General features: G+C 37.5%; 1 protein-coding gene across 15 annotated transcripts in view; it reads right to left on the bottom strand.

Annotated features, from left to right (window-relative positions):
- Nucleotides 1-15,243, bottom strand: part of CEP152 (centrosomal protein 152) — a 149,876-nt gene that overhangs the window by 77,984 nt on the left and 56,649 nt on the right. For 7 of the 15 annotated variants that reach the window (XM_086320791.1, XM_086320792.1, XM_086320790.1 and 4 more), the window contains exons 14-19: nucleotides 10,612-10,734; nucleotides 9,939-10,048; nucleotides 9,054-9,182; nucleotides 8,797-8,932; nucleotides 4,142-4,327; nucleotides 1,891-2,172 (exon numbers count right to left, since the gene is read on the bottom strand). In XM_086320791.1, the coding sequence (XP_086176917.1) occupies nucleotides 1,891-2,172; nucleotides 4,142-4,327; nucleotides 8,797-8,932; nucleotides 9,054-9,182; nucleotides 9,939-10,048; nucleotides 10,612-10,734 (966 nt within the window). The remainder of the gene's footprint in view (nucleotides 1-1,890; nucleotides 2,173-4,141; nucleotides 4,328-8,796; nucleotides 8,933-9,053; nucleotides 9,183-9,938; nucleotides 10,049-10,611; nucleotides 10,735-15,243) is intronic. The other 8 variants (XM_086320784.1, XM_086320780.1, XM_086320786.1 and 5 more) reach the window with 2 other exon arrangements.

Genomic DNA, 15,243 nt, shown 5'->3' on the forward strand with positions numbered 1-15,243 from the left:
GACACAACTTAGTGACTAAACCACCACCACCACCATTAATAGAAAATTATACAAATTCCCACTTCCAACAAACTTTTATTCATCTCAGGGTGAAAAAGAAGAAACACAGGAAGCTTGCTTGGTGTTGGCCTCTGTCCGATCAGGACACCCACCACCATCTCAGTCCTCGTGCCTGACGCATCAACATGCGCACACAGGCAAATGCACCAAGACAGTTTAGAGCCTTGCACTCGGCAATTTTCCTTGCTGTCAAGGATGAATGTGTGACTATAAAGTAAGGGGGATACTTCAAGTCAAGCAAAAATATAAGGCTTGAATTATGAGGGTGATCTGGTTGTAAATCCATTACAGGTTACCACAGATCATTTATTAAATAATCTTTCCTATTGCCTTTTTCAAAATATCAAGATATACATATGACCATATATATACACAAAAGCAGAGTTGATATAAGGGGCTGAATTTGTCACTAAGATGCTAAATAAATTTATAGGTAAATTCTAGGGAGTTAAAAACATGCAGAAAAGATAAAACTCCTACAGAAATTTATATTCCTTCATAAGTTACTGCAAACATTTCCTTTCTATAACATCCTGCTTTTTGTTTTTCTTCACAAGATCTTAATTATATAAATACAAAACCAGCACCCTTAAATATGTCTCTTTGCCAATAAAACACTTTATTAACTCTGTTTAAAACAAACAGCTGAGAAAAATTTTTTTTTAACTGACTGAAAATGTCCTTAATACAATTACATACACTTGCCTATGCTTCCATACTTTCAGGATCCCTTGTAAAATCATGTATAACAATTTAACAGATAGGCAGAACTTCAAGTATTTATCAAAAGCAGAGTATGTATTTTTTTTTAAATTTTACTTCAGGTATTAAGACTTTACATTAAGTAACAGATCTAAAATTTTAAAATATATAATAAATAATATTATATTAAGGTCCGAGGATCTCTGAGGGCTAGAAACCTTGTCAGGTTTCTGAGGTCAAAATTATCAAAATATTTGGACCTCCTTTGTCTTTTTCACTCCCATTCTTTCACATGTATATAGTACTGTTCTCCAGAGGCTACACGCTATATAATGTGTCACTTCCCTGACAGCCAAAGGCAAATGTGCATGAGGACTCTTATTTTTTAAAGTTTTCTTACATTTTTTTTCCAATACAGTAAAAAAATATATACAACCAAGATAGGAAAAGCTGTTTCAAGTCTTCAGTTTGTAAAATTGTAAAGACATCCTGAGAACAAAAAATTTAAGCATCACTGTAATAGATAATATTGACAAAATAATAACTCAGCTTTATTCCATTAACACAGAGCTATGCTTTTCTCTGTCTGACCTTTCTTGGAAGCAAGTAACAGGCCCCAGTTAAAAAGGAGCTACCTTTTTGAGTGCTTCCAAGGGGAGGTGATGACACCACTTTTTGGCCACAGGATTTAGACAAAGTTGCATTTAAAGGGCAGGCTTCCAGATTCAAGTCTCAATACAAATATTGTTAAATATCTTATTCACTTTAAGCTTACTTATTTATAACTACTTAAGCAAAATACTTTCCATACAGTTAGATACGAAAGATACATAAGTAAATTGTGCTTCATTCAGATGTCAAACCATCAGCATTAACCTCAGTCATCTTAATATTTAGACCAACCTCAGAGGAGCAAACATTTTGTACACTGAAAGAATATATAGAAAAACTGAGAGTCGACAGTTTTGCGACAGAAATATAGTGAAAATTTTAGAACATAAGATTGTTACTCTACCCTAAGGTGCAGAAAATATTGAAGTATAAATTTATGAACAAGTTCAGTGGCAGCACTTTATAGGTTTCATTAGGCAGTTCCAATAATTTTGCTATAGTAAACCTGCCTATTACCTGTTTGGCAATATTTTCACAATATTTGAGTTCCAGTTCAAACTCAAGTTTCTTCAAGTCCCCCTTGATGGCTGTCTCCTTCGCTTGCTCTAAATTTTGCTGGATCTTTCGCTTCTTTCCTTCTGTCATGATTGCCATCTCTTTCTTGGAAATAACATCAGTGGTGGTTTCTTGGTCCGTTTGGCTGCAACAATCTGAGGTCTTCTTTTTCATTGCCTTTACAGTTTGATCCAGTTTAGACTGCCACTCCTTTTCAAGCTGTTGGATCAGTTCTTGTTTGATCTGTTTTCAGAAGAAAAATCACATGAAGAGAAAAATATTCAAATAAGCAAAAACTAGAGTTAATAGGTAGCCAAAAAAGCATCCACAGATGGCTTGCGAACCATCTAGACATTGCTGCAGTAATCACGTGAGGTTTCGAAATGTAGTCAGTGAGAACATATCCTCACAGAAATCCTGAAAGTTACTCTTTGACTTTATCTACGGGACACAAATCACATGGGAGATTTAAGTATGTTGTATAAGATCAGGTAATCTTGCTCTCAAGATGGAAACTTTCACATTGCCACTACAATGATGGTATGATTAAAAAGGAAAAAAATGAAGAAAATCTCTGCTATGAATACATGATTTTCCATCAATATCAGAGTTTCCACAAAATAGGCATGGGTTAAGTATAATTAATGAACCTAAAACTGAACAATTTAAAAAATAGTTTGACTTACTTGAACACATTAGAATCTTGTTTGTTATAATAAACTGCACAGAGTCATGGAGAAGGCAATGGCACCCCACTCCAGTACTCTTGCCTGGAAAATCCCATGGACAGAGGAGCCTGGTAGGCTGCAGTAGCCTGGGGTCGTGAAGAGTCGACACGACTGAGCAACTTCACTTTCACTTTTCACTTTCATGCATTGGAGAAGGAAATGGCAACCCACTCCAGTGTTCTTGCCTGGAGAATCCCAGGGACGGGGGAGCCTGGTAGGCTGCCGTCTATGGGGTCACACAGAGTTGGACACAACTGAAGTGACTTAGCAGCACTGAGTCAGCTGTGCATTCAAGAGGAGGGCATTATTGCAAGAATGTCTTAATGACTTTCAGCAGTATAGTAGGATGGACCCAAACATAATTAGTAGTGGGCAAAATTGTGAAATAGAAAAATTTGCTTTTCCTTTTTTCTGTTTCCCACCTCCTGGGTATCCAGGGTTTTCAGATTACTTCCCTGGCTACCACAGCTTCTGGCTGTATTGCTTTACTTGATTTATCCTTTCCTGACATTCTCACAAAAGCATTATAGCTGTCTCACTCCTCCACCTAGTAAATAACTGGTTAAAAAAATCCAACTAAAAAACAATTTGCAGTAATTTAAAAATAGGACATTTGTTTTGTGACATCTGTATTTTTATAGATACATGGCTAGATACACTCCAGAATGTATTTTTATATTAAAAAATAACTAGTGAAGGAATTTCAGGGGCCAGCACTTGACTGATGAAATTTGAGGGAAGGCTTGGGAGATGAGTAGGAAGGTCAAAAGACAGGACAATGGTCTACGATTCCATTTTGAGATAGCCCCAACCCAAATTAATAGCCAAGAGCAAGGACAAAAGAACCCAGTTTAAATAAGTTTGAGAACTTATTTCACTTCCAACTAAGTTTTTAAGATCATAATTTGGTTCTTCATTTTCTTGGAAACTATGAGCATTTCTTAACCTCATTTGCTACAGAGGTTAATAGAAGTTTTATACTTCCAAGCCTACCCAATGATTACTTCTATCTTCTAATCCACAGTGTATGTTAAGTATTTGTTAATTATACTGGTCTCGAGTTATCAGAATCATTTCACAATATGAAATTTGAAAATTTGAAATTTGATTGTTGTTTCATTTGAAAAATTAAAAAGTACCCCTCAAAACACATTTCCTGAATTAAGCTAAAGAGCTAAGGGGTGGGAAGTTTTAAAAAATAAAACTGGTATAAACTGCAAATAGCCCAATTCAAAGATATAAAATGAATGATTATATATGTCTGTCTGTGTGTGTGTGTGTTAGTTGCTCAGTCGTGTCCAACTCTTTGCGACCCCATGGACTACAGCCCGCCAGGCTCCTCTGTTCATGGGATTCTCCAGGCAAGAATACTGGATATGTACTTGGCTATTAAAAATAATGTCAGTTCAGGAAGAGCTATCTCTCAACAGTTAGTACTATACATTTTTTAAACATAGTGACTAGAAAGAAATTTTAACCCACACCTCTTTCTGTTCCTTATCCCAGTGTTCTTTCGCTAATATCACCTCGTTTTCAACCTGCTGTTTAATATTACTTTCGTGTTCTTTCAGCCACTTGTCCTTTTCCATCACAAGGGTATCTTGGTACTTTTCTTCAAGTTCCACCTGTAGTTTCCTTACATACTCTTCTCTTTCCTCCAATAGCTGTCTCTTTAAACAAAATTCAAATAAGTATCTCATACGACACTAATATTCTCCAAGTCAAATTTATAAAATAATAGTTATATGCATGTAATAGACAATAGCAACAGAGACAAGTGAACTTCCTATATGCTAACTCAATCAGTTGAATAAGTTGTCTTGTAAAAACTTGCCTACATCTCACATATTTGGATAAGAAATTTACAGTTGGATACATTAAAAGAAAAGGCATCTAGTACAATAAATACATCTAATAAATAAATACTCCCAGAAGACCAAATATCCTTTTTTAAAAGTGAAACTGACATTTATGTTTATAGTCCAGCCATCACGGGACATGAGAGGTATCACAGCCCAGGAAAATTTACATTTCTGAGAAGATCTGTATTCTCAGATAAGCCCAAAGTTATTGCTCTATTCTTTTTGGGGGGTGGAGGGGCAGGGCACAAGGCATGTGGGATCTTAGTTCCTCAAATCAGGGATTAAAACTGTGCTCTCTACAGTGGAAGCATGGAATCTTAATCACTGAAACTCTAGGGAAGCCTCTTACTGCTCTATTCTAAAAGTTACGCATCCTTCGACAAATTCAGCTTAGTACTTTATTCATTATCAAATTCAAAACTTTACCAAAGCTAGCTAAAGCATTATCAAATAAGAACTGTCAAATGTCAGTTAAAATTTAATACTTTGAACTATTCCTATAATATTTTCTACTCTAGAAACACAATTGATCTGAAAACTCTAATAAAATTCTACTCAGAGATCAAAATTATCTCTGAGTGTTTGTTTGAAAGTTTTTCCAAATGGGTCTTCTGGAAGTCCCACCAAGATGCTATGAGAAGAAACACACTGAAGACCACAGACTACAATACCAAGGAAGTACACCTCACATACCTAGTGCTACTTGGCAACAGATCTTTTGTTCTGACTCTTCGGCATTATTTCTGACCCGTGACTATATGGCTGTCTGGATTTTTTTTGAGTTCACAGCTGACCTTGATTATTTCTGTCTTAATTGCTATCTGAGTCCTTTCCACCACTGGTACACGCCAAGAAGATGTTATCTATGTGTGCTGAGTGTTACATGGTTTTGGAAAACCTCCTAGGGACTGAGGGACTCATTTCTTCAGTCCCATCATGGGGACTGCAGTTGTACTAGGACTATAGGACAGTCTCATCCACATGGTCGGGAAAATTGTCCGTTGTCACATCGTAGACCATATATCACTGTTAGTTTTGTTTTGACTGTAGAAGAAGTCCCCAAATTGTCTTATCTGTGTGTGCCTTTCCTTTAGGAGTTGTTTCTATATGTATTTGCATTTCCTTGGACAGAAAAAAGAAAATTGCTACTAATTTTCTGTGTGTCTATATGTGTGAATATATTAGCTTAACTACATAATAAACCAGACAATACAGAGACAACAACAAATGTCTATTATTTCCCATGATTCTGTGCATCAGCTGGGTGGTGGTGATGGCCTGAGCCTACTCAGCTGATCTCTGCAGACACCTGGGGCTACAATGGTCTAAGATGGCAACACTCACATGCCTGGTGGTTTTTTCAATGTCACCAGGATGACACAGTGACTTGGTCACATGTCTCATCATCGAGCAGGTTATTTCAGATCCTTCACATGGTGCTTGGATAAAGGGTTCATAAGAGTATCAAGCTTCCAAGGACCAACACATAAATGCTTTATAAATGTCTTTTTACATAATTTTTTACTAATATCCCATTAGCCAAAGTAAGTCATTTGGCCAAGGCCAGATTCAAGGGAAGAGAAACAGACTATCTATAACTGAGAACAGCTACAAAGCCACACTGCAAAGAGACCCACATTCAGGGATAGGAAAAAAGTGTAGCCATTTCTGCAATCCACCACAGTGAGGAAAAACTTGCTTCCAACTCTACAGAAGAAAAGCAAATTTATTGCTCACAGGAATCTGTCATTTGAACATACTATGGGAATATTTAATTTTAAAAGTTTTATCATTCAAGGGAAGGAATACTTGGATAGTTTTAAAATGTTGAATCTTGTTTTACATGCCTCTGACAGTCAAAAAAATCTAACTAAGGACTGATTTAACATGGATTACAACTGTATAAGCAAGCCTTAGCTTCTGTGTAGGAATGGCATTATTATGCATGGCAGCATCGATCATCTTTTCCTTGTCTACAGATTCATGTGTATCTGTGTGTTAGTCACTCAGTCGTGTGCAACTCCTTGCAACCCCAGGAACTGTAGCCCTCCTGTCTGTGGAATTCTCTGGGCAAGAATACTGGAGTGAGCTGCCATTTCCTTCTCCAGGGGATCTTCTGAACCCAGGGATCAAACCCAGGTCTGCCACATTGCAGGCAGATTCTTTACTGTCTGAACCACCAGGGAAACTCACAGATTCATAGCCTTTGTTGATTACTACCCGGTTGGAAGGTACCTGTGTATATGAACAAGCCAGGTTAACATCTGTTAATAGAAGCTTTAAAGGCTGGAATTGAACTTGTACTTAACCTGCAGCCTGACTCAACGAGTGTTTCAGAAAGATGACATATGAAAAAGAGAAATACAACTGGGGACTCACAGCACTGCCTGTCATATACATTTTGTATCCAAGCAAAGCTCTTGACCTGAAGACCAACTGCAAGGAAAATGACTCATGTTCTGTGGAGAAGGACTACCCTAACAGTTCCCTAGCTTGCTCAAGTTAGTAAGATTCTCCCATTGTGTGAATGTGAAACAATTCCTAGGAAAGTACACTGGTGTGTAAATACATATCTTTGTCTAATTCTGGAGGATATGAAAAAATTAAAGTCTCATAAATGTAAAGGAGTTCTATTCTGACTGGCTTATGAAGGCTACTAGGCTTTGTAAAGGACTTATATAAATCTAAATAAAAAAACTAAAGAATATCCAGAGAAGAAAGGAATTCAACTTTTACTGCTTTTAGGTACACTGGCCCTTTAAGTGAGGGATGGGTATAACTACAAGCGGATAGTGCAGAGGAGTCTTTTAGGGTGATGAGACTATTCTGTTTCAATCCACACATGGGTTAAAAATCTATAAAACCAGACATCAAATGAAAAAAGAATCAATTTTACTATAATTTTAAATTTTAAAGAAAAAAAGTAACTTGTAGGTTTTTTTGGAAGGCCCAAATAGTTTTAACTTTCCTTCTTGCCCCAGCGCACAAGAATTCATGAGCCAAAATACCAGTTAGTACCAGCTATTAATTGCAACTGATCGATTATGGGGGGTGAAATTTTACAGCCAAATTGATTCTTTTAAAAGTACTAGGAAATATACTTCAGAAAAGAAAGACCTCTTTGAGAGAAATGCTCTTATGTTCTTGCCAATTTATATATTTAAAGGAAGAAAGAAAGAAAACAATCACACTAGATCTTCTCCCTATTTTAATTTTTTTAAACATTACTGAGCTAAGTCTTTAATTTCTAGGTAATTTAAGACACTTTCTAGCTTTTATTTCACCAGCACAAACTAAAACATCTCCCCATAGTTCTTTTTTAACTAGATGGTATGTATACATGGCATGTTTTTCTACCATATTAATCTGTTCAAAAATAATCAAAATATTAAATGAACTGGACTGCCTCACCTGCTCTTTACATTCTTTTCAAGTCTGGTGGTAGCAATCATCAAGCTTTACTATAACTTATTCAGAAATCTCTGTTAAAAACATTTTCTCAAGCCTTTAAAAATATTTGCTAATTTTGATGCACGTGGCTTTCAGATTGTGGTCTGCAGCCTGGTCTCAAGGGAAAGGGAGAGGCAGATGGGTGTCTGGATCAGGCTTAGGTCAGGACAGGGAAGAAGACGGGAGGGGCGACTGCTTTTACGTGATTTGACTCCTGGACACTTGCCAAGGGCAACTTGGAAGATTCAGGCAGGAGAACAGAGGACACTGCAGCCCCTCCAGCTTCCCTGAACGACAAGACCTCCCTGGACAGAGGGCACACTTAAACTGACCTTCCTCTCTACAGCCCCACATCATCACCTCCTGAATCATAATACCCCAGTTCAAAATTCCTGCCCATTTCCCCAGAATAAATGGATGCTTACGTTCTGAGAGAAATGGGTCAGAGGAAAAGGTCTCTGAGGGGAATACTTCGTGCAGTGCTCACAGGGCTGGGAGTAACCACCTAAGCAGCAAACACACACACAAAATGAGCATCCCTGGGCTTCAGACTCAAAGTGACTCAAAGTCCACCTCCCTTATTTTTCCAGAACTCTCTTTGGTCTCTTAGAAATCTACAAGGAAGAATCATTTTCTCCTATGGATCTGCCATTTTCTACCAGGGCTTTAATAATCATTTCAATGTTAACTGAACTTTGTGAGCTGAATTCGTGTCAATCAGTCAAACGTAAAGAGCCTTCTACAGAAGTCTTCCCTGTTCCACAAGGGAATGAGTGTACTGGTTTCAAAGAGCAATGAAGTGAGCACAACATGGACTTGTTCCGTACCTTCTTCTCCTGTGCCTGTTGCTCTTTTTCCATGCTCTTCCTGAGAGTCGCTTCTAGCTTATCTTTCTCTCGGCACACTTCCAGGTAACATTCCTGCACAGCCGCCATCTCCTTATTCACCTTATCTAAGTCAGACCTTGGATACACAAAACCAGCAACTAAATGTAAGGCTGCAGAACGAACAATTTTTCTCTAAATGATGTGATAAGATAAAGCTGTCTCTACACTTTCAAGGGCAGCGAGACTTGCATCCTCACCTAAGTTGTAAGCGAGTTGCCTCGTAAACCTCAAAGAGTTGCTGTTTCTCCAAAGCGTGCTTTGCTAACAAGCTTTCCCGTATTTGGGCTTTCATGGCTTCATGGTGCTGCTGGTAAGTCCTCTCACACCTAGAGACAGATGACAGACAGTGGAATCTAAGGCAGTGCCCAGCATTACCAGAAACAGCAAGATGAACTGGTTTCCCTCCCTTCCTTCCCACTCCTTTCCTACGAATGCAAAGCGCAATTAAGATCAGATTGGTCTTCCCCAACCAAAAGTGGTAATTGTTAACTTTCAATAGATGATCTTTTGAGAATCTTCAACATTTTCTTTCTGCAAATGTTTCTAGAGAAAAATTAGAAACCTAGATGTGTGAATGCCCTAGTCCTTCACACAGAGTATAACAGTCTGTGTTTAGAACTTGTTTATAAAAAAATAATTGAAATAACAGAGGGTGTGGTTCAAAAATTCTAAGTTATCTATAAATGCAAATACTAAAGCACCCAACTCACACATAAGTTATGTTCCAAAAGTCTGTTTCCAAGTTTATGACTTTGTATTTAGAAGACATTATTTCCTCCCACAAATTTCTTTCTTATTAAAAAAAATAGTTAAGCCATTAAGCTCTACTGTTTCAATGAACTACAGTTTGGATGGTTCTATAGAACTCAACCCACTACATAACATTATTTCTATGGAAAGTGTGTTCCAAATTCTAATTTGAGAAGCCAGGGACTCATCTTCTCCAATTTATGATCTCAATGGGGAGGGTTCACCTACATCATTTTACTTGAATATTTTGGAGGGGTGTGTATAAGGGAGATGTAATAGGTAAGGGTGTGTAATAGGAGATGGGAGAAGGGAGGCCTCTGTCTGTACCTCACCTATCAACAGCTTCTTGTTTATCACGGTCAAAATCTTGTACCATTTGTCTCATTTGATTGCATAAGTCTTGATTTGTATTTCTCAGTTTTTCTTCAGTTTCTTTAAGTTCCTGGATACAAAAGAATAAAGTATTTAGAGGAAATAAACACCTTTATTGACTAATCTAATCTTATTTTCTGATATCCTCTGTGCCTTTTGTCTTTCATTATAATATTATTTGACAAAATATCATTTTCATAACTCTATAAAAGTCTCTTCAGGCCTTGTAAGAGTATAGGCTTATCAAGTAGCTTTTTGATTGGAGTAAACGTTAAAAACTTGTATAAAAGCATTCAATCAGTGAAGAATTGGCTAACTGATGCTTTCTAACAAGTCTTAGAATACAATAATATTCCCAACCATATAAATAAGCAAGGTTTTACTTTTTGGTCAAGAGCTGCCTAAGGAGAAAAGAATACTTCCAATAGCCATGCAATTATGCAGACAGGAAGCTAGAATTATACTACCTTCCAATGAAAATACTACCACATGACCAGTAGTAAAAGGAAATAACTGGAATCCTAATTACCTGCTAATGTACTTGACCACTAATACCTTTGTGTCATAGTATCTCTCTATTTTTGAATGAGGTCATGAGATTTCTCATAAAATAGAGGAAAGTTTTTTAATCACCTGATTTTGTTGCTGTAAAACTTGAATTTCATTTTTAAGCTGCAGTATATCATCTTTGACAATCATGTCAGAAGAGTCAGGCCATATCTGATTAGTTGGTTTTTCTGAGGTATCTGTTTTAGTCTAAATATTAAAGAGAAATCAAAAGTGTTCAGGTTCTTAAAAATTTTTAAGCACTAGTTTTGAAACAATGTCCTACAAAGAAAGTACAAAAATAGTACAAATAGCCAGAGTACAATTATCAATACCAGTAAATTAACTAGGATGCAATACTATTAACCAATCTACACACCTTATACAAAGTTTTCCAATTTTCCTCTAAATGTTCTTTTTCTGGTTCAGGATGCAATCTACAACTCTACATTGTATTTAGTTGTCAGATCTTATCAGTCTACTCCAATCTGGGACAGTTTTTTTCAGTCTTTGTCTTTCAAATCCATGACATTTTTGAAGACTACTTGTACTAATCGTTTATTTTGTAGGTTGTCCCTTAATTTGAGCTTTTTTGATGTTACTTCATTATTAAATTTAGGTTATGCATTTTTGGCATGAACACCAAAGAAGTGATGTGAACACTTCTGAGGAGACATATGACATCAATCAATAGTATTGATCAGCTAACTGATGAAGGTCAAAGACCCTGTCTGCAGGCACCTCCACTCTAAAGTTACTATTTTGCAATTAATAGTAAGTATACTATTCAGAGACACTTGAGACTATGCAAACATTCTATTTTTCATCACACTCTCACCCATTAGGCTTAGCATATTTAATCAATATTAATTCATACGTTTTATTCAATAGGAACTCACGATAGACTTTGGTAAATTGTTTCCAGAAAGTTGGTACACATGTATACCGTCAGGTAGTACAAGAGTCTGTCCAGCTCTCTTTGCCGCCAATGGCCAGTCATTGAATGATTATTGTGTTTGATGAGGGAAAGGATCTCCAAAAGTTTTTTCATTTCCATTTCTTGTGTCACCATCAGAGAGCAACCTCTTACATGCCTTCATTGTTCACTTGTTCTTCATCTTCCAGGATATATATAGGTTAGCATTTTCCTCTTACTACCTGAGTATTTTGTCCATTTTTATAAGTTATTTGTTCATTGAAGAGGTCAAAGTTTTTTTTTTTTTAATTATCTACTCTAATTGACCTGTTGGTTTTATTCTTTACCTGAACTCTGAGGTCTTTCCTTCAATGTTTAAAATATATCTGTACCAAAGTTCATTCTACTAACTGGGGGAAAAAGAGGTATGTGTATCTCATTCTACATGGGGTGACAGAACCCCAAGCCTTTGACTCCTTTTTCCCATTTAGTCTTCATTTCCTTCAGAGGGAGACTGCTCTAGTTGCTGGCTTTGCTGGTTCACCTGCCATCATGTCCCAGAAGCCACTGCTCCTATCCCAGTTAGAAGAGAGAGGAGATAAGAATATCTACTCTGTTAGCTTTCCAGACTTGGGGGCATTAATGAGACTTTAAAGGATTTTGTTGACTTATTAGAATGGTTTTTTTTAAAAAAAAAAAAAAAAAACATGGCCTCTACTTTTTAAGGTTTATGACATTCATTTGTGCTTCCTTCCCTATTAATGAGTTTCTATTACTTAGAATGGAAGTAACATCATACTGCTGCCCTGAAAAAACAATCTTCATGGCTAGTCACTGCACTCAATTTTGACATATTTTCACACTGCAGGCACACTGGGACTTGGCACTTGCAGTAATTGTTGGCACAAAACTCTTAAGAACGTCTTTCACAAGAGAAGGACCATTTGAATGTCACAACAAAATTTCTCTCTCTAAAGCTGGAATACAGAAGGCATTATCTTCAAAAACACAAGAAATGTAATATACCAACTCTTATACTATCTTCCTAATTTCTATGTCTCAAAAAAATCTACCCAGGACCCTTCTGAGTTGGCTACTGAACATTGCCTATCAAGTCCCTTGGAATCAGAGTATGGCTTTAATCACAGCTTGTGGTAAGGTAATGATCTCTATTAAGTATCACACACAGAAAGGGCTCTGTGTTTTATTTCTTAAGCTTACAAAAAATTCAGTGTCGATGTGGTCCCTGCCTGCTAGTAAGCCAGTCTGGTTTTTCTAAGGCCTTTGCCACATTCTACCTTAATGGCCCAGTTGTTCAACTGGAATGAAGAGCATAGTATTTGACCCACCCCCAATCACTGCATAGTGCTATGTATGGGCAGACTCCTCAGTTTGATCACATATTATCCTGGAAATGTCATAAAGCAGCACTGCTATGAATAGTCATATGACATAAAAGAAAAAAAAAAAAAAAAAACTCTGTAGTAACTCTAAATTGTTCTATATAAGATGAATAGAAATGGAAATAAAACATACTAAAGGCATTTATAAAGAAATAAATATATCAATACCTTTAAAACATCTATGAAAGAATCTGTCAAAACAGATTATATAGGAACTATTTTTGTTGCCCTTCTTAATACATAAAGGCTTTAGAGGAGGATTCTGATGGCCCAGTTCTCTTTAAAAAGACATCCAGGGAAGTTTAAATTATTGTGTTCTTTCTCTTAGCAAGCACAAAGTTCAACATCATTTCATTAAGCTCCGGATTTGATGCTAGCTATGACCATTCTTTCTAAAAAATCAATAGAGGGACTGCCCTAGTGGTCCAGGGTTTGCCTTTCAGTGCAGGGGACTCGGATTCAATCCCTGGTCAGGGAACTAAGATTTCACATGCTGCAGGCAATGAAGCCCACCTGCTGCACCTACTGAGCCCCTGCACTCAAGAGCAAACAAAGTTGTTGCTCCATGCACAGCAACCAGAGAAAGCCGGCACACCACAGAGACCCAGTGTAGCCACAATTAAAAACAAAAAAATCGAGAGACATTTAATGAATTTAGCTTCATTAAAGATTTCAGAAAGACTAAGTTTATATAACATAAATTTCTAGCTTATTTGCTATATCCTTTTACGTACATCTGCTCAAGGCTGAAATGTCCCTATCCACCTTCTCCCCTGGGTTTATCCTTGAGGACAGAGATCAAAAGTTCCCTCATAGACTTCACTAGGGCTACCTTAGTACTCCACACCACCCACAAGATCAGTTAGTTATTCCTTCTCATAGCACTTTGTAATTAGTATCACCCTTATTATACAAAGTTATACATGTCCGTCTTCTTATAGATCCGTAGTATTGACTATGGTAGCCAGTAACCACGTATGGTTGTTGAGCGCTTGAAATGTGACTTGTCCAAATAGAAACATGCAGTAAGGAGAAAATACATGCCAGATTTCAAGGGCAGAGCACACACAAAAAATAAACTGTCTTATTAATAATTTTATATTGATCACATATTGAGAAGATAATATTTTACATATACTAGGTTAAATAAATTATTAAAAACAATTTCACCTATTTTACTGTAATGGGACTACTAGAGATTTTAAGTTATATATATGGCATTATTGTGAAGAAAGCTGAGCGCCGAAGAATTGATGCTTTTGAACTATGGTGTTGGAGAAGACTCTTGAGAGTCCCTTGGACTGCAAGGAGATCCAACCAGTCCATTCTGAAGGAGATCAGCCCTGGGATTTCTTTGGAAGGAATGATGGATGGTAAAGCTGAAACTCCAGTACTTTGGCCACCTCATGTGAAGAGTTGACTCATTGGAAAAGACTCTGATGCTGGGAGGGACTGGGGACAGGAGAAGAAGGGGACGACAGAGGATGAGATGGCTGGATAGCATCACTGACTCAATGGACGCGAGTCTGAGTGAACTCCGGGAGTTGGTGATGGACAGGGTGGCCTGGCGTGCTGCAATTCATGGGGTCACAAAGAGTCGGACACGACTGAGCAACTGAACTGAACTGAACTGATGGCATTATTATATATCCACTGGATACCGATATTCTAGAATCGAAGTTCCTTCATAGAATGGCCATTGTTTCCTTCATCGCTGAATCCCATTAGACCTTGCATAAGGTAGCTTAAAAAAAAAAACCTAAACTGAATGATTTTCTTTTCACCCACATACCTCCCCAACCCTGCTTTCTGACTTTACAGACTAAATAGGGAGCTTCATTAGAAAAAGATGAGAGAAACAGGAGGCAAAGGCGAAGTTTGAAGGCATTCATCTGCTAATGAGACGGCTGAGAACTTGAGTGCTTATTTTAAAAACCCACCTGTCCATTAAATTACTACCTCCTCTCCCTCTTCTCCATCTAGGAAATGGGTCAACATACGTAATCATTCAGTAAATATTTACTGATCAAACACTCACAGAATTATCAAGACAATACTCTCAAGAGATTCCTATATAGTTAAGTTGAAGCAGAATAGCCATAAGCATCAAGGACTGAATTCAGCTTCACTTTAAGAAAAACCAAATGTAGACTGCTGAGAAATCACCATGGCAGAAGGCTGCTGCTGCTGCTGCTGCTAAGTCACTTCAGTCGTGTCTGACTCTGTGCAACCCCATAGACGGCAGCCCACCAGGCTCCCCCGTCCCTGGGATTCTCCAGGCAAGAACACTGGAGTGGGTTGCCGTTTCCTTCTCCAATGCATGAAAGAGAAAAGTGAAAGTGAAGTCGCTCAGTCGTGTCCGACTCTTAGCGACCCCATGGACTGCAGCGTACCAGGCTC

This window comes from Bos grunniens, chromosome 10 (genome assembly GCF_055505025.1).
Source record: "Bos grunniens cultivar Pamir isolate PY7600 chromosome 10, Bosgru_T2T1.0, whole genome shotgun sequence".
NCBI classification, from domain to species: domain Eukaryota; kingdom Metazoa; phylum Chordata; class Mammalia; order Artiodactyla; family Bovidae; genus Bos; species Bos grunniens.